Source organism: Amblyomma mixtum, chromosome 1, assembly GCF_055824585.1.
Source record: "Amblyomma mixtum isolate Tamu chromosome 1, ASM5582458v1, whole genome shotgun sequence".
In the NCBI taxonomy this organism is placed as follows: domain Eukaryota; kingdom Metazoa; phylum Arthropoda; class Arachnida; order Ixodida; family Ixodidae; genus Amblyomma; species Amblyomma mixtum.
The window spans coordinates 5,967,441-5,990,672 of NC_143012.1; the positions used below are offsets into that span (position 1 = coordinate 5,967,441).

At 43.3% G+C, this 23,232-nt stretch overlaps 2 protein-coding genes across 3 annotated transcripts; one reads left to right on the forward strand and one right to left on the reverse strand.

The window, feature by feature from the left end:
• Nucleotides 1-3,001: 3,001 nt before the first annotated feature.
• LOC149365335 (leptin receptor gene-related protein) lies at nucleotides 3,002-7,584 on the forward strand. Its single transcript, XM_089542035.1, has 3 exons — nucleotides 3,002-3,296; nucleotides 4,199-4,397; nucleotides 6,463-7,584. The coding sequence occupies exons 1-3, from the start codon at nucleotides 3,256-3,258 to the stop codon at nucleotides 6,574-6,576; spliced, it is 354 nt and encodes a 117-aa protein (XP_089398161.1). The 5' UTR covers nucleotides 3,002-3,255; the 3' UTR covers nucleotides 6,577-7,584.
• Nucleotides 7,585-9,370: 1,786 nt separating this feature from the next.
• Nucleotides 9,371-23,000, reverse strand: Cmpk (cytidine/uridine monophosphate kinase Dak1). Of its 2 annotated transcripts, none has more exons than XM_089542025.1 (7): nucleotides 22,787-23,000; nucleotides 22,090-22,189; nucleotides 16,850-16,996; nucleotides 16,124-16,261; nucleotides 13,070-13,149; nucleotides 11,938-12,037; nucleotides 9,371-10,339 (listed from the first exon to the last, which is right to left on the reverse strand). In XM_089542025.1, exons 2-7 carry the CDS (start codon nucleotides 22,171-22,173, stop codon nucleotides 10,298-10,300), a joined length of 591 nt encoding a protein of 196 aa, XP_089398151.1. In that variant the 5' UTR covers nucleotides 22,174-22,189; nucleotides 22,787-23,000; the 3' UTR covers nucleotides 9,371-10,297. The 2 variants fall into 2 exon arrangements, with proteins under 2 accessions (XP_089398151.1, XP_089398142.1); XM_089542016.1 differs by lacking the exon at nucleotides 22,787-23,000 and adding an exon at nucleotides 22,561-22,777.
• Nucleotides 23,001-23,232: the final 232 nt, after the last annotated feature.

A 23,232-nucleotide genomic window follows, 5' to 3' on the forward strand; every position in this document is an offset into this window, starting at 1 on the left:
TACAAAACGACATGCTGCGGAGCATTGATCGAAGTTGGCTACCATCATGGCGGGCATCAAAGGTACGAAATGAGTTCTGAGCGCTTTCGTTTTTGTCATTATCGTTTGTTTTGGTTGCATTAAACGCATTTTTCTCGTTTAGACACGTTTATAAATGCCTACAGGTACCGTAAGGAGAGCACTCAATGCGAGAAAAAATTTTAGGGCTAAAATTGGCGTCATACACCGACAGCGCTTCTATAGCAGATCAATAAAACCATTTTTGTTTTGACGCGACAATAAGGTCGTTCAAGAAACTTTGCGCCCCTCGAGTTTTTGTCTTACCTCAGATCCGGACGTAAGTGTATAGATTCCTTCAAACTTGTGTCTGCTCTGTTGTGCGTATTTGCTGTGTATCTTAAAGCTTGTCTGTTGAAGGGCGTACAGTTTTCGCACAAAACATGTTCCTTCATTCGGCGTGAACGTATTTCGTGACTGTTTTGCTAACGGAGAACTCACCTTTTTCCGTTTCCCTTTCCGCATGGTATCTACCTCTACCTGTCAACGACAGCGTGAGTAATCATTTTCTTTATTCCTGCCGTCGCTCCTGAGTGCGCATATGTTGTGAAGACGGGTTTCTTCGCTGTGTGGCGAAGCGCACGAAGAGAGACCCTCTTTCCGGAGTTGAGCGTTATCATTGTGCGCGTAATCTCTGTAACTGCCCCTCAGAGAAAGACAAGAATATATTGCCTCCTCAGCCGTGTGGCTCTGTTTCTGGTTTGGGTGTGCCGCTGTCACTACATCTATCGCCTACGAAAGGCGTCAAAGCGTGATCTATAGGGGTAACTTAATGATCGAATACTGATTAAAAATAGCGGGAGTGTTTGCATTCAAGCATCGTTTCACCTTCTTAGTGCGTATCGGCCAGCTAGACTGTAAACAAGTTGACGCTGACGCATGCCAATGTTTACACTGGTGTAAACATTGGTGTAAACATTGGTGTAAACATTGGTGTAAACTGGTGTAAACAAACACTGGTGTGACCGGCGCTTCATCATATAGGTACCGTATTTACCCCCATAACAGACGCTCCCAGTACATTAGCGGATAAAATTTTAACTGACCGCATTCTATATTTGCCCCTCCGTGCCTTCCAAATTAGCATCATTTTGTTTTTACTAAGAAGTGCATTCATTTTGTGAGTAAGTACAGTAATAGCTGCTTAGCAAGCACACTGATGTATAAATGCCCATGAATTGACATTCGGAGGAGGGGTGAGGATGATAAAGAAACTCTATGAGCAGAAATTAGTCCGAAGTTCAGCATAAAGGCATGCCTATTAGCCCAGAAGTAATCTTTGGTGTGCGACAGTTGATTAGTATATTTGCATTCGTTAAAGAGGCCTGCATTGCCAACATGAAAGGAAGCACAAGATTACTGCTTTTATGAAAACTGTGGTAATCAGTTTGATTTAATTTGGTGTAGACATCTCAAGAGAACCTGATTTTTTTTAAGAAAGGACAAAAAGAAAACTGCAGATTAGGAAGTGAAGGAACAAGTTTCATCGAAATTGTAGGGAGTGACAGTGCAGTGTGGGAAAAGAGATGAACCTTTTCTCTGTGCGCCCCATACTCTACTTTTGCCTCTCGTTTACGTGTGCATTTATACGCTCTCTCGGACACCAGTTTTGCAACAGGTCAGCCAGAAAGGATACCCTCCGCATGAGATTTCAACTGCATTGGTGGCCGTTTGCTTGCTTTGCTATTTGTAAAGCCTATGCATTGCTTTTATTTTTTTGGCACTGTATCGGTTAACAAAAACTAGTGTGGTTCCCTCGCTGCACTGGGTAGAAAACACCTGCATGCTGTAAAACTTTTGTAAGGTAAAATGCAGCGTAGTCTAGGTAACTGTTCTGCACAATTGCTATTCAGGAAGCAGACTGCAATGCAGAGAGCTTTTCTATTTGCTGTTGATTGGTTTGTTTCTAGATTTGTAGCAGTGATTCCTGGGGATCATAGAAGTATTATAGGGGTGATTCAGGAAAAGAGAAAGCTGTTCTGTTTGCATGAGATAAAGCCAATTTATGGGGAAAATCAGGTACACCTCAGGTACATCCCTTTGAACTAATCACTGGCCTGCTACTTCAGTTTTAAGTGTCAGCAATATTTGTGCACATAAAAAGATTTGGAAAAAAAAATTTTTTATTTGTGGTAAAGGGTTATCAATTTGTTGTCATAGTGTGTCTTCCCGAGGACATGCCGAACAAGGGTATGCGATTGTTGGAATATGTGAAGTGAAAACTATGCATGGTGCAACTTTGCTCATAAAGAGGCAAGCTAGCACTCATGTCAGTTAGGGCCAGTGATAAGAACTTAGCAGACGTAGGCAACATATGGCGCAAGCTGCAGACGTTGCTAGAGTCACTGGAAAATTTGGAGTTCCGCATTCCTTTTCCCGGTGGAGAGGAATGCGGTTTGTCAAACTTTTCTAGTCAATCTAGCAACATCTGCGCCATCTGTTGCCAGAACAGGAAGCACGAAAATTTCCAGGGAATTACACAAAGCTGTGGCTGTCCAAGACCTATGTACAAGTCAGGTACATGGGCACCACAGAGGAGATAGTAGTGCCGGGAGCATCAGGCAGCGGCCAATATACCTTCTAGATCTGTTAGCGTGAAGAGAGGATTTGCTGTACTCTGAAAATTTTTCCTGTGACTCTAGACGTTGCAAAGCACATGTGACTGACAAACAAGCAGTGAATCCATGCTAATGTCGGAACTGAAAAAAAAAAAAAAGTTAAGTTAAAGGGGTCTTCACATAATATGGCACGTGTCAACTATATGTGTGGTGCAGATTACAGAATGTGCATGACTCATTAATGTGAGCAGTGCTCACACGAGTCTGGCGACTGATGACAGTGGTTCATCATGTGATGGCGTCATTTCGTATGGACAATGACCAAGAGATCTGTGGGGAAGGGGCCTGGCAATAGAAACTGGTGCTATAGAAAACATGGATCAGTGCTTGCTGATATCTTGATGACACAGTGCAGAGAGTAATAGATAGTGATTAGTTTTTGTGGTGACGAAGACTATTGTAACGGTTGTTGCGGAATAGATGTGAATGAAGATGTGCATGGGAGGAATGCAGTAGAGTCATTATATGTATAATGCCAATAGCAGGCACACGATAGGTCTTGCTTGTATATTTGTTTGTGTTGATATTTCTGTTTGTGGTTTCCAGACTGGTCGCCCTTGCCTTTTCGGGGTCAGTGGGCATGACCTTGCTGGTGCTGGGATGTGCCCTGCCGCAGCCCAGGTGAGTCAGGTGAATCTACTGCATTCACTTGGTCCACTTTTATTCAGCTTGAACCAACAAGCCTTCGGTCGGTGGGTAGCGTGTCCTCCTCTCACTCCGAAGGTCCTGGGCTCAGTACCTACCCAAGCCCAAGTTAACTCAGTCTTCTTTTCAGTTCGGTTTTATTGTTTGCTTTCATCGAAACTTTTCACTCTTGGCCGATGATGTTAACGACACCGGCTTTTCTGCATTGGAGGACCCTTAACACCATTTTGTTAAAAGTTTAAAGAAAGGGAAGCTTTCTATCAATATTTCACGACTGTTTTACCTCTGGCCTTGCTCAAAATTTCTCTCGCCATTGTAAACAAGACCACTCTAGTAATGTTACGGCATGAGACGGACCCAGCGAATCTATTTCGCCTCATTACTTTACGGTCGGATGGTGTAATGGCACCGGTGCATCGCCCTTGGAAAATTTAAAACTGCCCTGGGGTGCTCCAGCCACATGTTATGACATCAATAACATTAGTGGTAGCACTCAAAAGTTTGGTTTGTGATTGAACTTGAAAGCATGCACATGTAATAAGTGCGTGCACCTTGCGAAGAGAGTGCCAAAGGCTACCTGCCAAAATTCTGCTGATATTGTGTATATTGTGACAATTGTGTATAAAGCCTGCTCACAGCTGCTTCTGAGGCTGCAGTACACCTGGCAGTGGTTTCTGTGTTTCAAGTGAAACCGGCAATATTCATTACGGAAATAGGATTTTTTTTTTTTCTTTGCTAGCAAGTGCAAGGAGGGTGTTCCACATTTTAAAACAAGCTAATTGGCCTTTCTAGGCCTGCATAGAAGAGTGAATTTAAACTGGAAAATGCAAGCGGCGTCTGAGAGGGTTAACAGTTATGGGGGCTACTTTTACGTGCAGCAATTGGTACCCGTTCTTTGTGGTGCTCTTCTACGTGCTGTCGCCGCTGCCATCGTTGATAGCGCGCCGCTACAAGGAGGACGTGGCAAGCTCGAGCGCAGCACAGGAGCTGGCCTACTTCATCACCACGGGCATCGTCATCTCGGCCTTCGGCCTGCCCCTGGTGTTGGCACGGTCGCCAGCAGCACCACACGCTGTGGTGAGCCCCCCTCATGTTTGGTAGTGACGTATCAAGTCTACCCAGTCATTTTATTTTTTTTTTATTTTCAAAATACTGCAGACCCTAATTTGGGTCCAGGCAGGGAGGGCAGAAAAACACATTCACACAACACTGTAGCACATATACAATCTAAAATAGCTCACAAAGTGCATTGTCAAAATCAACAGCCGATATCACCTGTAGAGGCAGGGCGTTCAATTCGTCAATAGTTTTCGGGAAAAAAGAAAATTTAAAAGCGTTAGTATGCGCGAAGTATGGTGCTAAAGTGTGATTATGATGACGAGTTCTACGCGTTTTAGAAAACTGCACATAGGGGGCTGGAGAGATGCCTAGTTTTCCGTGGATTAGTTGGTGAAGGAAAGATAGACGGGCTATCTTGCGTCTGACGTGGAGAGGTTTAATATTATTTGCTGCCATTAACGAGGATGGGGAATCAGTTCTGTTGTACTTATTAAATATAAAACGTACTGCGCACCTCTGTATTTTTTCATGTGGGTGAAAAGTTTCTGTTATTGAAAAGGGGGCTTGGCCTTCATTGACATCATAATAAAAAAATCTACTGGTGCATTTGGTAAAATATCTTGGCAGTATTGTAAAGACCCTAAAGGACCAAATAAAACCACTCTCATCATTGTAAAGACCCTAAAGGACCAAATAAAACCACTCTCATCATTAACAAATCAAGCACACTGTGAACCGTAAAACGAAACATATGTGAGGATGCGCTCATGTCCCGGGCCTCTGAGACGAAGTTTCGCAATCGGAACTGAAATCTGACCATTCTATGCGGTTGTCTAACTCACCACTACTGCTCAAAAGAGAGGAAAAAAAAAAGGCAGCATAAGAACCGACGAGTGCTCATTGTAGCATTTCACCTTTGAAGAGTGTGCCGCGAAACTCACGCCATGATCGGCAAGCACTGGACTACATTCGGTCGACGTTTCATTTTTCGCACCGCCTCCTTGTGTTAGAAAATGAAAAAAAACAGAAATGAAACCAAAGAGCTGGTGTTATAGAAGCAAACTAGTTGGCACAGTTTGTCTAGGAGCACTGTTTTGAATTTTTGGTGGCAGGTTCAAAACATCAGTCATGTATGACCAATGGCCTATGGAGTTAAACAGTACATTTTGTTAACAGATGTACAGTCGGGAAGAGATGTTTCTGGACCGCGTGTTTCGTAAACGAAGCCGAGAGCTCAATTATAAGCCAGCGGCTGAAGACCACACTTAATAAGGTGAAAGTCGAAATCATGTTCTGTCACCTCTGCAAGTGTAGTTGTCAGCCGGCGGCTAATAAGAGAGATCGTATCTCACCATCGAATTGGAATCAATCCAAAATCGTGCAGCTCGGTTCATCACTTCATGTTACTCAAGAGAAGCCAGTGTCACCGCCCTCAAGCAGTCCCTCCGTCTCTCAACACTGGAATCGCGCCGCGTCGTTTCCCGCCTATGCTTACTTCATACATTTTATCATAACACAAGATCACGGCACGCTCTATTAACCGCCCCACTACGAACGTCCTCCCGGCTTAGTCACGGTAACCCGATAGCACGCATCAGTGGCCACACGTCAGCTTACAACAACTCATTTTTCCCCAACGCAATAGCACTATGGAATTCACTGCCTAACGACATCGCTGCATGCACTGATCACAAAACATTCCGCGAGAAAATAAAAATTCACCTCACATAAATCTTGATCACTTCTGCGCTCTTTGTAGCGAGTATTGCTTGACATATCTTTATTAAATGATGTATCACCTGCTGGGAAACCCTGATATGACTGCAACCCCTTTTATGTTTGTTTGTATGTTTGTTCTTTTTATTGTTATGCATGTTCAAATCATCGCCGTTGGAAACCAATGTGCCCCCCCTTATGTAATGCCTTCGGGCCTTTAAGGGATCAATAAATGAAATGAAATGAAATATCATCTTCCTTGGCGGAACACATGATCAAGAGAATGTAGTACCTGCATTTGACATAAGCAAGCTCTACTGTTGCTGGTATAACTCTGTACAACACCGCTGCTTGACATCCTTTGCAGATCCAGTGGAGCGCATGCGGCCTGGTTCTTGCAGGCAACGTAGTGGTCTTCATCACCATCCTGGGCTTCTTCCTGGCCTTTGACAACGACGAAGTAGACTACAACATGTGGTGAACACTGCATCACCGCCAGTGAAGAAGCGGGAAAGAAGAAGAAGACTAGACGACATCACCGCAGCAGAACTGCTGTGTGTGTGCGTGCATGTGTGCGCTTGTGGCGAACTCATAGTGCACACTGTAAATAGTGTGTGAATAATGACAATAAAAAAAATCGCTCCCTCCCCTGCCCTGCGGCTTAGCTAAGCCGTTTTCTCAAGTGGGATGGATGAGCAATGTGTAGAAAACTGAAAACAGGTTGTTTCTTGGTGGCTGGCTAAGCTGTAAAAGAAAAACGCGGTGTTGTGGCTGTTAACACACACAAAAAAAATGCGTGCTTTTTAGAAATGTGGTGGCCATCATGCTTCGTGAATGTCACTTCTATCCATTTCATTGCACAGCATGAAAGCGGTGTAACCAGTTACAGAGAGCAGTGCTAAGGTCTTATACAAGATGCTGTTTAGTTATATTTGTATTACATGTTAGGTACACCTGTTGAGGTGTTTTGAGATGTGGTGGCTATTTTGCTTTTGTACGCTGAGCATGTGAATAATGTTGTGGCTTCTGTTTCCTTGTACAGCATAGAAAGAAAAGCGGCGACAAACATAAAAAAAAAAAAAGCTGCTGTCTGATTATTGGTAAAGCCGGGCGTTTTGAACACACCTATTATGCCAAGTCTATTGGAGACACGCTTGGCTATTATGAAAACTTATTGAAAATTTCGTTGTATTACTATTGTGCCAATTAAAGTGCTTTGAATTAGAGCTACTTATGAAACTGTTGTAGATGTCCACATTACTGTCGGCTACAAGTTTAAAACTCTGACACTTTAGACTTTATTTGCAGTTGACACAGTAAGCGGTGCTTCTGTTTGTTGTTAGCAATCATTTTGTGACAGTAGGTGTTTTCTGTTATTTAATGAGCACGCATTCCCTTTCGACCATTCACTTCTACTAACAACAGAACTGTAAATAAAAGACTTGTAACCCATAGCCAAAAACAATAAAGAACGTGTGTGTCAAACCAATGGCACGAGCATCCTTGTTCCAACATAAGTGCGGGCAGTGCAGACAATTCTGAAGGCCCTTTTAAAGGGAGCTCCAATCAGTGGCACAGTAACAAGAACCTCATGCAATGCTTCACCTGCTACCAAATGGAAATCTGCAATGTCAAATTTGGATTCTCTTCCACTAGAGTTGAGCACTGAAGACCTTTTGATAAAGTTGACATTAAGGTGTGACAGAGTATGGTAAGGAGCAGTAATGCTAAACTTGCACAATGAAACCTTTTTGTGCTTATTTCTGCTGTTCCGTGCTGAGGAGAAAGTATCATTTACACAAATGTAATGGAAAATTTGTTTTTTTTCACCGAAAATAGAAAGGTTACTTCTCACAATATAATGGATTCCTATGCAGAGGCAGCTACTTACATATTGGCCGATACACGATGGAGGCGAAATTCTAGAGGCCAGTGTACTGTGCCATGTCAGTGCACGTTAAAAGAACCCCAGGTGGTCAAAATTTCCGGAGCCCTTCTCTACGGCGTTCCTCATAGTCTGTGAGTCGCTTTGGTACCTTAAACCCCAATTAACCAACATTGTATGGGCCTAGCCCCCCTACTTCGGGAACAAAAAGAAATTAACCGGCAGAAGGTCCAAACCGCACTACCACTGCGCGTCTTATATCAGAGTAGTGGCGCAGTGAGAAACTATTCTCCGGAGATGGTGTGTTTTCACACTGATACTGAGCGCATGTTTGATGCTTCATCCCAAACACGAGTCTTCCATGATCCCGAGGAATGCGCGATACACCCTGCCAACGCAACTCTGCCAACATTGTATGATAACGGCGGTAATCTGCTTCAGGTGCTTGGAAAGCTTGGTATTGCAATTGCACGTGAAACGGCACCCTTTCAACTTTACTCGGTATCGATATGCGACGCACTTTTTTAACGGCATTGAGCTCACTCGCACCATCACGCAATTTTTCGATTGCTCCACACATATGACGGTGGCTCTTTCAAATGCCGATGAGAACGGTCACCGACACCCGGGACTCCCTGGAGGCATGACGGGAGGCCGCGGATGAGCGACGAGGCTGCTAAAGGGCACAGTCGACACAATGGCGGGCTCTATGGTTTTCTTCGCATTGGTCTTATCTGATCTTTTCCGCGGCTCTCTAAAAAAGGGAGCGCCTGAAACCTTTGTGCGATAATGGTGGTAGCAACTACTGCACTCGAAAGCAGCCTTTGCACCGCAAGGCACATAAAAGCAAATTTCAGGATTGCATTTGTTCATGACCTTCCACCCAGCTTTCAGTGTAAGCACACTCCTCGCATTACATTCGTGCACTTTTTTTTCCCCAGTTTTGCGCTCGCAAAAGCCACCTTCGCATTGCAATGGCAGTGGTGCTACTTTTGGGTGACAACAACAATTCCACATTTGACAAAGTCAAACATTTGTTTCCGCTCATTTGGAGCAGCCTTTAATGCATTGGCTTAGAATGGCCATTATCGCAAAAAAGCGCCCGGCTTTGGCACGTGACGCTTCGGCCGGCAGAAGGCAATGAGGTGATGGGGGGGGGGGGGGGGGGGAAGGGGGGGGTACGGCACATGCTGATTGGCGGACTGGATCACTCCACCTGCTCGCACGTTCTGAAACATTTAGCGGCTGCTCTGCCCAGGGAGAACACTAATGCTAAGCATACTCTGCCACATTAATCACACTGATCATCTGAATTTTCTTCAAGCTATGCTAGTTCGCATTAACTGCAGTCTAAAGCAGTGCACAGTAAGCAACATACAGTGCTACACGGTAGCTGTTGTTTCGTTTATTGGACAAGTGAATACAATGTACTGATCAATGATGTATAGAAACAAGCAGAGAAAGTAAATAGACAAACAATAAATCTGGCCACACTATGCCTCTATTTCTGAGCATATTGACATCTTCTGCATTTCAGTTTTAAAGCCAAGTCAAGTCTTCCATATGCGTTTCTAGACAGCCCCGCAAGATCCACAAATAAAAAAAAACAGCTACCTCACAGCTCTTCCTGAGTGGGTCATAATCATTTTCTAGGCACACCTACTGAGCAGAGAGGAACCACATATGCATACATAGAACAAAATGCATCACATTCACCGGTTTCTAACACAGGATATCCTTGAAGTATGCAAGTACTGTACCAATATTTGCCCGCAATGTCACGCACCCTTCCATTTTCCATGCTGCAAGAGGCTACAGTACAATATGAGCACACAGGCTGTGCAAAAAATTATCTTTGCTAGTTGCAAAGCTGGCAATGCATTCTACCTCTAGTTGCATGCCATACACAGCAACACTTTTTTTTTAGAGGGAGAACTGGTGGTAAAAATAAAAAAAATTTGCTTTTAAACTCCTTGTCATGCAACAGTACTTTACAAACCAGCACAGATGATGCCAATCTCAGTTATCAAAAATGCATTCCTTTCCATGTCCTTTACAGGCACGTGACAAAACCAGATTGGTCCGATCTCAAATATAGAAGTGCAAAGCACAAGGAAAGGGGAAAGGAAGGGAGGGCGCCATATAAATGCCGCGCGGCACAGTAAGGTTCATAATGTTCACAGCGTCCAGGTTATGGCAATGGTGTCCACAAAACTTGTTGTCCAAAGTAGCTAAAACTCAATCCCTCAAGCCGGGTAATAATCTCGACTATGCAAAACAGCTAGCAATGCCAACTGAGGGACGCAGGCTCTCTGGTTCATTCTGCACATTCAAAATGCTTCGCAACACCTTCAAAGACCTGTAAAAAAAAACAATATGCTTCCTTATTTCGTGCACATCAATGACATCATGAGAAAAAATAGAGTAAATCGGGACATGCAGTAGTATACAAGTTTGTATAAAAAGTCTTCCTTTTAACATGCAGATAACTTTTAATAGAAAATGGGCACACTGTTGGAATAAGACCAAAGTGGATTTACTGAAAGCCATTTCAAGCAACGCAATTCACTGCACGTGTGTTCCAACCAAAGAACAGTAATGAAGTTTTTTTGTAGCTGGATTCGCAGATTGTTCATGGCAACTCAATGCCCAAATTATTTGTATTTCAGATTATTTCAAATGATGTCAAAGTTCCTGCTATTCGTTTTTGTCTCAGCGAATCCAAAAGTTGTTTAATTTGGAAAGTGCTATCCATTTATTCAAGCTTATTACTTCTTCATGAAAGAAAGTACACAAAATGTAACTTTAGCAGCCACTCTACACACATCCAACAGACATTCATAGAACACAATATAGTCATTACATCATGGGAGTTCCCATTCAAATGAACAGAAGAAAAAAATAACCCCTCGATTTACTTTGTTAAACTAAATGCAACACAGGTGCACTAACACAATATGTATGCACCCTTTGCACAGGTTTCTTATGACGGTTTTACAGACAATCTAAGCGACAGTTGTGTGATATTGACATAGTTCCATTACAGCTTCAATCACCACTTTTTGTTAATCTCGCTCAAGTTAAGAGGATACCCCATATACAAGAAAAAAAACAAGTCGGCAGAGACCCTTATGACTGCTTACATGTGAGAAGGCGTGAGCCGTCTCTCGCTTTGTCCTGTTTTTTCACGCTACTTAAGTAAAAGTCCACACTAACTCGCTTAGTTTCCTGTTCTCCTTAAAGGGGCCGCGAAACACTGCTTGGGGGGATACCGGCTATACTTCAGATGGGTTCTTTATGTCACACAGATGCTGACTTAAAAAGAATTACAGGAATCGATGCACAGGAGCGGGAGTTATTCAATGAAGAAATTTGAAAATACAAGCAAACAAAACGCTGCCCTCAACTCGATTTTGGCGGGGCTTCCCACTCCTATTTCGCTCTCCCAATGACGGCACCTGGCGCAACCAATCAAAACAGCCAGCCAGAGCACGTCGCGGAAGTTTGTACTCCATGGTTGCCTGCTCCCTGTAACTCGTTCTTGCTGAGACTGGCAGCGTCGTTTCCATGCCAGAGCACCCCTGGTGGTGTATTCTTATTTTACTTGCTTTGCAGGGCTTTTATCTAAGACAAACAAGTAGTTTTTGTTGATCTAATATAAAACGCAGACAGGTGACAAAATGTGTCTCTATTTATTCACACAGTTTGCAGGATATTTACTGTTTGTCCGGTCATCAATCTCGCGTCAGGTGATGTCATATCCGCTGCTAAAAACCCGCCACTGTGTGGCGACACCATCAGAGCCATGAAGTTGTTTTTGGGAGGACATTAAAATATTAAAAAACAGAATATACGCGGTATTACCGACGCTAATAGCACCATTGTAACTCACTGTATGCAATCAACAGGCAAAACAGTTAACTAAGATTGTGTTTCTGGGCCCCTTTAAGCACTTACCACATCGGGGTCATTACAACTGGTGTCAGCTCTCTTGACCAGGTTGAGTTTGTCGTAATACTCCACTATGGGCAGCGTGTCGTTCGTGTACGTCTTGAACCTGCACATAGTACCTCACCATCAAAACCACACTACAGTGTCCCTCACAGGTGAAGGCACAAAGAAAACCCCTGTTTCTTTTTATTTTCAGTTCACAGAAATGCCCCACTGAACACTGCCATCAACTCACCCAGACAAGGCACGTGTTCCCTTTTTACCTGCTCTAGCAAAATAGTATTTCCTCGAAACTTTGCTACCTTGCCATGAAACTGCTGCTTAACAACAATAGGCAGCTTTGTATATGACAGCTATTCGAGGACACACCCTTCTGTTTCAGAAGAGAGACCTGCACCATTCTATGCAGAGAGACCACAACCTCAGAATCATCAACTTCTTGCCCTGAAACCACACACAAAAACACTAGGAAAGCAGACAACCTGCGTCTGGCAGCACTTTTCCTATTGAAAAAATATAAGAACGGTAAACTGGGCTAGTTGGTAGGAATTCATACTGAAAACTGCGCAAAAAACGAAGACACAGAACGTGTCTTCTCGTTCTGTGTCTTCGTTTTTTGCGCAGTTTTCAGTATGAAAAAATACCTTCACAAACTTAACTTCCTAACTGCATTCCACTTTGTGACCAGCTTTACTAAACTAATGCTTGCTCTATGACACCAGCGGCTGGTTCAGTTCCTGCGTGAAAGGTCGAGAGAAGTTCCATGACCAACAAAGCTACTGAAAGATCTTAAGTAGATTAAAGTCAAGTTGATGCAGGGCTCAATCGTGTCGCAAAGCAATCATCAAATGAAAATCACAATCCCAGGTAAAAGTGACTGCAAGGTTGTCATTTACCACAAAATAATGCCTGCATATCATGACGCCTGTGCATCAAGACACTAGCACCGTACTGCTGTCAGTTGAAGCATTTTCAATCAACGGCGATACTAGGTCTGCAAGCTTCAATAAGGCAAAGATGGAAAACTTGAAATTATAATAATGCATGCCATACTGCTGTCAAGAATAAGGGTGCCAATGCATACTGTATGGGTGTCGGCGTCAGTTTAAACAAGGCGAAGGTTTTCGCCGATACTGACCTCTTGCGGAGGCTTTCAATGTTGTCATCTGTGCGGCCACTGCCTGCCTGACCTCTGTTGAGGCACCTCTCCACACAGACCTGCAACATTCCAGCATGGAAAGTTTCTACAACGAACCTAACAACCCAATCTTCCTTGCTTGTAACCTCCCCTCTGGTCATTAAAAGTATCTTAAAAATATCAGTCATTTATACCCAGTTAAACCTGAAGCGTCAACCGCTGTTCAATATAGCAACAGTCAATTGTACTTACATGGCAGCGACGCAAAACGCAGTTCAACCTCCCAATTATGAAATCGTGCCCCTAGCAACCATTTAGTTGACTCAGTACATGCTTGTGTTGCAATTTTTTAGGTTCATGGGGGTTTAATGCCCCACAGCAACTCGGGCTATGAGGGGCGCCGTAGTGAAAGGCTCTGGAAGTTTCGACCACATGGGGTTCTTTACCTGCACTAACATCGCACAATACACGGACCTCCAGCATTTCACCTCCATTGAAATGCGACCGCCATGGACGAGATCGAAACCGCGTCTTTTGGGTCAGCAGCCGAGGGCAATAACCACTGAGCCACCGTGGCAGCTTGTGTTCTAATACTGTTCCATATTTTATACTTAGAGCATACTTCGTCTTACTGAATGATGTTTCTGTGAAAGGTTTGCGCAGACAATCCAAAAGCAGTGATGTGATTGGCCAAAGTCACTTTGGAGCAACTTTTGGAGCAGAAAAAGTGTGTTTTGGCGCATATATATATATATATATATATATATATATATACTATATAGTGTACAAGTCCTTTTTTTTTTTAGGATTTCCTTCGGTGCAACTTATATGCAGCAAAAGATGACGCAAAAACCAAGCACTATCTTTTTCCATTCCTTGTAACTAAGTATGAAAAGAAAATCTATGAGTAAATGAAAAAAAATACGGAGTTATCTCAGTTTAAGCGCAGCACGATCCGCTATTGTGATCCGCTTCCATGGGAACCTACGCCTGTGCAGTGGCAGGTGTGTGCTTCTCAGCGACCTGCCGCAGCGGCTCAGCGGTTAGGGTGCCCGGCTACTGAGCCAGAGTTCCTGGCCTAGAACATAGCCGTGACGGCCGGTTTCGATAGGTGCCCCCGTGCTGTGCGATGTCAGTGTCCCCAGGTGGTCGAAATTATTCTGGAGACCTCCACTACAGCACCTCTCTTTTCTTCTTTTACTCCCTCCTTTATCTCTTCCCTTATGGTTCAGCTGTCCATGAGATGAGAGACAGTTACCATGCCATTTTCTTTCCTCCAAAACCAATTTCTCATTTTACATTTTTCCTCAGGGCCATCTGCGCAATGCACAGATAGCTCACCACAGGTGCGGTTCACGGTAGTGGAACCCAGAGTGCGCTATGCTAAATCAGTATTTTTAAAGTACTCTCCTATGGCTAGAATTCCATAATCTAGCAACACCGAGACTGAATGCAATGGTGGCACAAAATGCGCGCCACCACCACACCCAGTCAGTTGTATTCTCAAAAGTTTCAGTTTCAGCGTTATATCCGTACAGCTTCCCACGCGTCATGCGTTCTTACTCAAAATGATGCTGCCTGAGAGGCAAGGAAGCTACGATGCAAAATTGAAGTTGCGAGCCTTTGAACATGTACTGGATAACATGAACCATGCAGCAGAGAGAGCTCCATGTGAGTGAAAAAAATTATCTGGGACTATCTGCATCTTTTTGGAAAAGCAACAAAGCGACACCGAAAATCGATGCCCACCGAGAACTTCGTGGTAGTGTGCAGTTTCTCCACTTCAGCCAAGCAGGACGTGGAAGTCGACATTGGCATCATTTGTAAATGTTTGTGCTATGCATTTCTGGCGTGCCCTCCAGGCAATGAGATGACCGGAGTAAATCCCTGCGTGCTGCAGGCCTATTTTTCTTCTGTTTCCATTATACGGGGTGGCAACGAATACAGCCAGAGTGATGCTTACCCGCATGTATATAATAAAGACTGATTGAAGGATTCTCAGAAAAAGTTCATTTTATGCTAGTGCTGCCTAACACTGAGGCAGGATGACACAGAGCGCCTGCCGATTTCGTTCATAAGGAAATCCAGAGTTTTGGCGCAGGTTACTCGTAATTTGTCGTAATGTAGCAGCATGTAGCAGGCTTTGCCTATTGGCACAGTTTGGCGCAACTGACGCAGCAATTACACCACTGCAAGAGAGGCATATTTGGCATCAATGCTGCGCAAAAGTATTTCTGATACTGCTTTATATGTTTGCATGCTTACATGCCAACATTTACTGAGAGCTGCATACTGTAGTCTAAACCAGCCACAATAGAAAAATTCTGAGCAGTAACATTAGAATGTAACATACAGTAGCGAGAAGTTGAACTGTTCAGCCAATATGGTGGAACCATTAACAGCAACCTTGCTGGCTGACCAATTGTACTGGGAACCACCAAACCCAATCACCGCTCAGCAGTTGGCGTTGTCTATGACGCCACTCAACTGTTGTTCCGAGCAACTACTGTTGAAAGTGCTCATGCAACAGGACCATAATGTTCAATCAATCACTGTGCTTTACCTGAGCTATTCTCCAAAGTACAGGAAACTCTCTTGCGTTCAAACTTGAAGGGACCAGAAATATTTGTTTGGATAATCAGAAGTGCACTTAAATGAACCAAGGCTAAATGTGATTTGCTTTATGGATATCTGCGCATATGCACTAACATGTTTATTCAGCCAGCAAGCTGAAAAAAGTTATCAATAATACACTGGTTTCCCAATAGTGTAAAGCCATGTTAATTGAGGCCTCAAGGGACTGGAACAAATGTCCAAATTATCCAAACATCCAATAACTGTATAGCTATAAAAAACTTTCAAAAAGCCACTTCGCACATTAGCAAATTTAATATGCAAGGTTATTTCACATGATCCCCCCGCTTCCCTATTGAAGCACCACTGTGGTCAAGTGAACCTATGAGCATGAACTCAATGGCATTGAAGTTATCACCACAGAGTCACTGACATAAAGTAGACAAGCATACTACTGTAGTGATGAATGGATGCCCTCACCTCCTCGGCACACTCGAGGAAAAGCACAAACTGCAGGTTGACTCGGTCAGACATCTCCCGATTCCAGCCATCCAAGTTGTCCTTGTTGCGTGGGAAGCCATCAATCAGGAAGTGGCTCTTGCCACTCGACTGCATCGCCTATGCAATAAAAAGCAATATAATCCAGTTGATTTTAGTACCTTGCTGATGTGTACAATGGAATGGCTCACATTTTGTGCCAATAGCTGCTAGACTGGTGCTTAACTAGCACGACAACATAATGCTAAACTATTCTTTGCTAACTGCATGCAACAGTGCAAAAGTCAAGACCTGTCAAGCCATATTAGGGACCCTAGAAGCTGTCCAAAAAGCATTATCCACCTTTTCAATATCCACTGCAACGATCACATGTCATCACACCTGCTGTCTGAAGTTCAATTTATTCGCAATCACAGAGTCAGTGTGACCAAGCATTACTCTGCGAGCCTGTGCCCATTACTTCATTGGCAACCAAAAGCTTGGTAACCCTGTCCATAATTTGCAGTTAACCTACTCGGTGACTTCACGCAGTGACGGCTGTTAGGGCACAGAGTGTGTGCATCAATCATTCTATTAAGCAAAAAAATTTTGATATACAAAGTCTCCTGTAATCTTCCAGCATGGCCTAAAATAGAAGCCTGTCATAAACACGCATAGCAAATGTGCACATGATGTGAAGAAAGACAGAAGGGATGTAAACCAGCCTACCCGATCCAGCAGGCGGCAGGTGATCTCCACGGGCACAATGGTGCCATTGCGAATGTGGTGGTCAATGACTTCCCCAAACTGGGAGCCCGGGGTTCCTTGCTCCTGTCGTAGGAGGTCTCCCGCAGAGAGGTGCTTGTAACCGAATTTCTGAGCACAGACAAAAATTCAGGGGGCACTTCAGCTCTGCCTTTAGGGTATGACGTAACAGCGTTAACGGCCCGTCCCTTCAGCAGTGCGGGGTCCTCTTTGCACATCACTTTGCAGACACAGACACTATTCTTTATTTGTATTGGTTTTTAACTAAACTTTTTTATTCACCAAAGACACACAAGGCCTCCCCTCACCAATTTAATTGAATGTACCTCAATGGTCTAGGAGTAGCATGTCTGAGCAAGGACACAAGGGTCCTGGGTTCGATTCCCATCTCACTCCAATTTTCTTTTCAGTGCCATTAATTTATTTCACAATCTTACATGTCATAATGACATTTGAGTCACATAGGGACCTTATAACCGCAATTTATCTGATGTTTTAGTTTAGTTAACTCTGTGTGATGACACAACACAGTAGACCGATGAGGAATTGTGTGCGACATCATCACTGTTGCAATCTGATTGTTGTAGGGTGTTTGAATTACCCGCGCGAGGTCGTGTAGTTATGATGTCACGATCCTCAAAAAAAAATCTTGATTTTCGTCACAGGACATCGGCGCTTGCTTTGCACGTCAGCTCTAACGCTCTCATGTTAAAAGTCGGGAGAGTGAAGCTTGCAACCACAAATGAGAATATGAAGCATCACACAATCCTCAGCGGTGACAATGTGGCTCCTTTGAACCACTGTCATTAGTGTTGCAAAGATCCAGAGAGCTAGCCTGCAACTAAACTCATTTATTCTGTCAACTCTAACTTTAACCTTTTAGGCCCGACGTCCTACAGCCAAAGACCAATTATGGTCAGCAATTTTCAATACAATAGGGTGGCAGTTGTCCACAAAAGACGTCTTGTGCCTATAGCACATGTTTTAAGCCGAACAACTCATTTTTGCCGGAAGCCGCCTTAAAAATTTGGCGATTCAGGTATGTTCTCTTTTGGGAATTAATTTGGCAGTTAAATGGTTAATGCCAACGTCTTCCACTTCTGTTCTAACGGCTATCCTCCTCAACACCATCTCTGGATGCTGGGACACTGTAAGTGTTGCAAAGACAAGGCGGCGAAAGAAAACCTCAACTTGGAGACTGCTGGCTGGCTATATCGGGCAAATGCCTCAGCAGTTGAGACACGCTTATATTACCAGTAGGAGTTTCCTTTGACCGTTGCCATTTATTACGTGTTGTTTATAAAGGCACCAAAAGTCATCACAGGGACAACTCTTGACATGACAAAAAAACAATGTAGCGATAAACTAAGAAAATAAAAGCAGAAAAGCAAGGCAGAAAGTTAGGCCTATGGTGCAAACCACAATATACTGGCGGCACCAGACTGGAATGGAAAGTTCTATAATAATTATTAAAAACTGGTGCTCAACTAATGTATCAGGTACAAGCGAGGGTCAGTTTTGATTAGTCTGTAAAGTCGTAACTTCTTTACATTAATTGCATAAAACATTTTTACATCTTTTCTTGCGTTCTATACTTCAATACATTATTTTATTAAGAGAACTCTCATAAGGGCCTTCAAGGAATCGAAGAAACTAATGGAATGAAAGGCTTTTATTCAAACAAGACAAATAAACTGGGAACAGCAAAATGAGAAGATTTTAGCTGAGGGAGACTGAATATTAGCGTAATTGATTTTGACTTCTAGGGTACCAAGACCGGTGCATTGAAGTGTTCGTGGACCCTGCCTGTATTTCTTCTTCAGCAGCTGATATTTTTAATTAATATTTTCATTTCATGTCTCAGTTATCCTGTTTGCATTTTATCTGATGATGACAGTACATTCCAGCAATTTTTTTTTCTTTCCGAATTTCCTTCAACTTACTATCTACTTTTTTAAATGCCAGCAGTAACTGCTCAATGCAAGGGATATACAGGGTGCTTCACCTAAGACTTTATACAATTTTTAAAAAATAGGCTTTCTGAGTGCTAATCAGCATGTCTTAGCTGTATTCTGATGCACTACACCGCTAACAGTGCTATGCCAAAAGAAGGGCTCTTCTCAGCCAAAATAAGCTCTTTTTCAAAACTGTGTAAAGTCTCAGATGAAACACCCTGTATGTAAGAGATATATGGGGTCACTTTGTGGGTAAAAAATTTTAATAGCAGAGACAAACAGCAAATTAGTGGTCTATCGTAAAAACCATATTGCTTTATCCTAATCAAAGTGTTAAAAGCACATAAATAAACATATCTTTATATTTTTATTTTTAAAACATCTACTAAATATATATCTGACATCACCACTCATAGCTTTGATTTAGTTCATTTCAAGGCTAATTCCTTTTGCAGTTATATACATAAAGATATGGGCAATGCTAAGAAACAAATAATTATGATACCATGAATTGTCACTCTATAACAGTGGAATGACGAAAAAGAATGGTCTTCATACAGGCATCTTTATGAGAAAAAAATGCAGCAACAAAAAAAAAATTACACGATTTTACTTATCGTGGCCCATTGCACAGCTAGATACATAATAAGTGTACAAGGTTGCAGTAAAAAATTTTGTATGGGAATAAATTAGGATTGGTCATGTAAAAAGCAATGGCAAAAAAGTGTGAGAAAAAAACGGCAAAGAAGGTTCACAATAAGTACAAATGCCATAAAGCAACGCTCCAGAGGCTTAAAATCCTCCATATTTGTACCTTAGCTCCTTCCTGCTCTTGCACTTCCTTACTTTTGCTTGTGTCAGAGCTGACTTTTTCTTTTTTTCTCTCATTTCTTGCCGCATCAGCAGACCGACAGGAAGATTTCCAAAAACGTTATTGGTCACTGTCAGGCAAGCTTTCAGTGTGTACAGACCAGATTTGATCAAAATGCAACTCAAAATGTCTCGCGTCCCTGTGTTGCCCTTGTTGACATGACACATGGCATCATACAAACCAAACTTCAGTGTTGGTAGGATGACATAGCCATGTTCGAAATGCCTTGCACCACTTTTGCGAGTGTTTCAGTTAGTAAATCCAAATAAAAACTAACACTGAGGGTAAGAAACGATTATCAGTAGTCTAAACTAAAAAATGATGAAAAATAACCTATTCTGCAAAAAGCCGGTAGCTATTTCGATGTAAGACTGTTAGTTTCAGTTTCAAGGTATGAGGCCACTTTGAAAACTGATTTCTGAAAAAAAAAAGAATCAGTTCTTGAAATTTTGTTTCACCAAAGTTCCCATTCATTTCTGAATGTACTGCACCGAAAATCATTTCTAATTAACAGTATTCTAAAGGTGCAGCGAAGGTTTGAACCCCCTCTCCATTTTGAAAAATCGAAACCAAAAAGTTTTAAATAAAAATAACTACCTACTTCTTGAAGCATAAGTTATTTTTCTTTCTCCCTTTTTCAGTTTAGACTAATGATAATTGTTTCTTATCATGAATGTCAATTTTTGTTTGTAATCAATAACTCGACCGCCCACAAAACTGACACTAGGCATTCAGAACTCAGTGCATGGTTACGTCAGCCTACCTATCAGGGTTTTCAGAATTTTATTAAATCTTGGGACTAACTGCAAGAGGCTGAGTGCACAACATGCCAAATATGTTGCAATGAGAGATAAGTAACATAAAATTCACAAGTTAACACCTGGCACCACAACAGTGTGAACCTGAGCAGTCTTTATGCATATAAGGCCATGGTTCTACAACTCGCTTGTTTAAGCGTAGAGGCACCTTTTCCGTTCACAAAGTTAATCCCAAGAAAGTGTCTGAATCGGCGCATGTGTCTAGAGATACCTGCTGCATTTAGGATAAACTGTCGTTGTCTTACAGTGTCTTCAGCCGAGATGCACTGCCTCTGCATCGATGCGCAAGAAGTGGTGTAAAATACGACACGAGTGGCACGTCCCTTTGTACACCAACCTAACATGCGAAACATTCACAGAATTCCGTTGCTCCTTATGCCCTCTGTTCGCTGTGGCCTCAGAGACTCTAAAATCTCACGGGCCATCCATACGAGCGGCCAACACATATGACCGCAGTTAGCAATTTGTACAATTAGAAACAAGCTCTTCAGTAATAGTGCGCGGGAACATCCTTGAACTGGACACTGATAGAAACGCAAGACCAACGAGCACATTCACGAAATGTTGCGATTATAGTACGTGGTGCATGTTTCTCTGACACCTCACCACGGCGTTATGCTTGCTGGATTCAATGCATAAGCTGTACAGCTTCAGCTGGAGTAACTGCCAAAATATCTGTAGACGATTCTAAACCCAATTTCAGCTCGCCACATCGTAACTTTATTGATATCCTTCAACATGTGCATGTGTTGACAAAAAGTACAATGCTAAATTGCACACATGCCAGATAAACAGGATTAGCCATCCGCTACATAAGCTAAGGTAGGACTACCTGGACGAAAAATATTGGCAAACCTTTATTTTTTAAAAAGGCCAAGGTACATGGCCCATCGACCGATGGCTCGAGATTGCAGTGCGAATATATGCACTGGAACTGCTATCACATTCAACATTTCTTTAAAACATGCCCATTTGAGATGCTTCAACCGTTTTTTCTCTTCGTTGAAGCTTCCTATCGGCCAGTGTAGTGAGCAGTTCTCTGCGTCAGCAGTGTCGTCTATTAGTGCGCGCTGCACGATGGGGTTGCAATGCACTCCACCGTCGGCCTCCACGATGGCGTGCACGCGTGTGGTGCTCGTACCAGCCAAACGTACGGCGCTGCACAAGTGGCATCCAGCCGAACATGGGGCACCACACGAGTGCGCATAAAACCCCAGGTGTGCCATCAGCTGAAGACACCATTAGACTTCACACAGAAAGTATGTATTTAGTGCATGTAACAGATGAACCTGAACACACAAACTTCATCCATCATAGTAAGGCCCCTGTATTCTTTGTGCAAAGTCTATATTTATCCACTTGCCGCACCTGGAACACCGCCAAAAAAGCAATCCCCGCTAGATTTCACGCCAGCGCGTGAGAGTAACCAGCAGCAGGTCTTAAAATTTTTAGTTCAAGCCTGCCCATAATAAAGTTAAGAGCCAACAAAGTACCCACAAATCAAAGAAAAAAACTCAGGCACAACGTGAGGCCACCGGGGCGTTCGGACACGTCGCATACCTCAACCAGTTTCTGGCACTGCGTCCCTTTCCCAGAACCGGGAGGGCCCAGGACGAAAACCACATACGGTTTAGGACCAGGCATAGCTTTCAGTGGGCCCCTGTGAAGGAAAGGGCAAAGCGTAGGTTTAAAAACGACTGAAGCGCCTCGTTGGTTGTTCATTCTACCGGCAACGCGGGCAAGACAGTTTCTACACCAACTCTAGCAAAGTAAACATGCACTACAAATTAAGGTCTGCCCTCCGCGATCGAAGCGGAAACTACAACTATAGTTCCGTTCTTCTACGCCAAAATGCAAACAACATGCTGATTACCCTCCCCGTCAGCAACCGAGGTGCTGGGTGCCTATACGTTTTACACACACTGAATGGGCTCACATTCGAAGAATAAGCTGGGCCGAAAGCTGGAAAGAGAAATGCCGCGGGCGCGGGGATTGCGAAGATGCCATGCGAATGAATGAACAATCACGAACCACGCCTTGCTGACACGTGTCAACAATCCCGCCACTGGCGCGTAGCGTCCAATTGAGAGACTTCTAATAGAGAGAGGCACACGCATCACTCGGCACACGAAAGAAGACGACGCAGTACAACGAAACAAGACGGGCCATGCTGCGATACACCGATGACCGCAACTACCGCAACCACACCAACACGAGCGAGCGAATCACCAGAGGCGCCCCGGTACAACACACCTACCTGCTTCGGCTCAACTACAACTCCGCGGCTATCGGCTAGGTTAGGTGACCTGTCAGGCAAGTGAGGTTGCGAAAGGCCTCCGGGACTATGTTTCAACCACTAAGCGACGCAGTACTGCCCAGTTGGCTGGTTCTCAAATCGCTGCGCGCGATTTGTTGTAATTCGTTTAGCAGAGTTAAGAAGCGACGATAAAACAGGTAGCGCAGAGCTTCGTTAGCTAAGAAACAAAATGCAATGGACATCAACACGCCTCCTGACACCTAGCCAGAGTTCAAGGAACTAACTCAAGCAGGAAGCACTGAATTTTAAAAACTTAGCTTTTATTTGCACAATTTTCATGTTTTAAAATTTAAATCTGCAGTTAAAAAGCGTCAAAGATTCCCTTCACTACGTTCTTTGCACTTTCATGGTTTTAACGGATCGGCGATGTCAAGCGCGCGGATCTT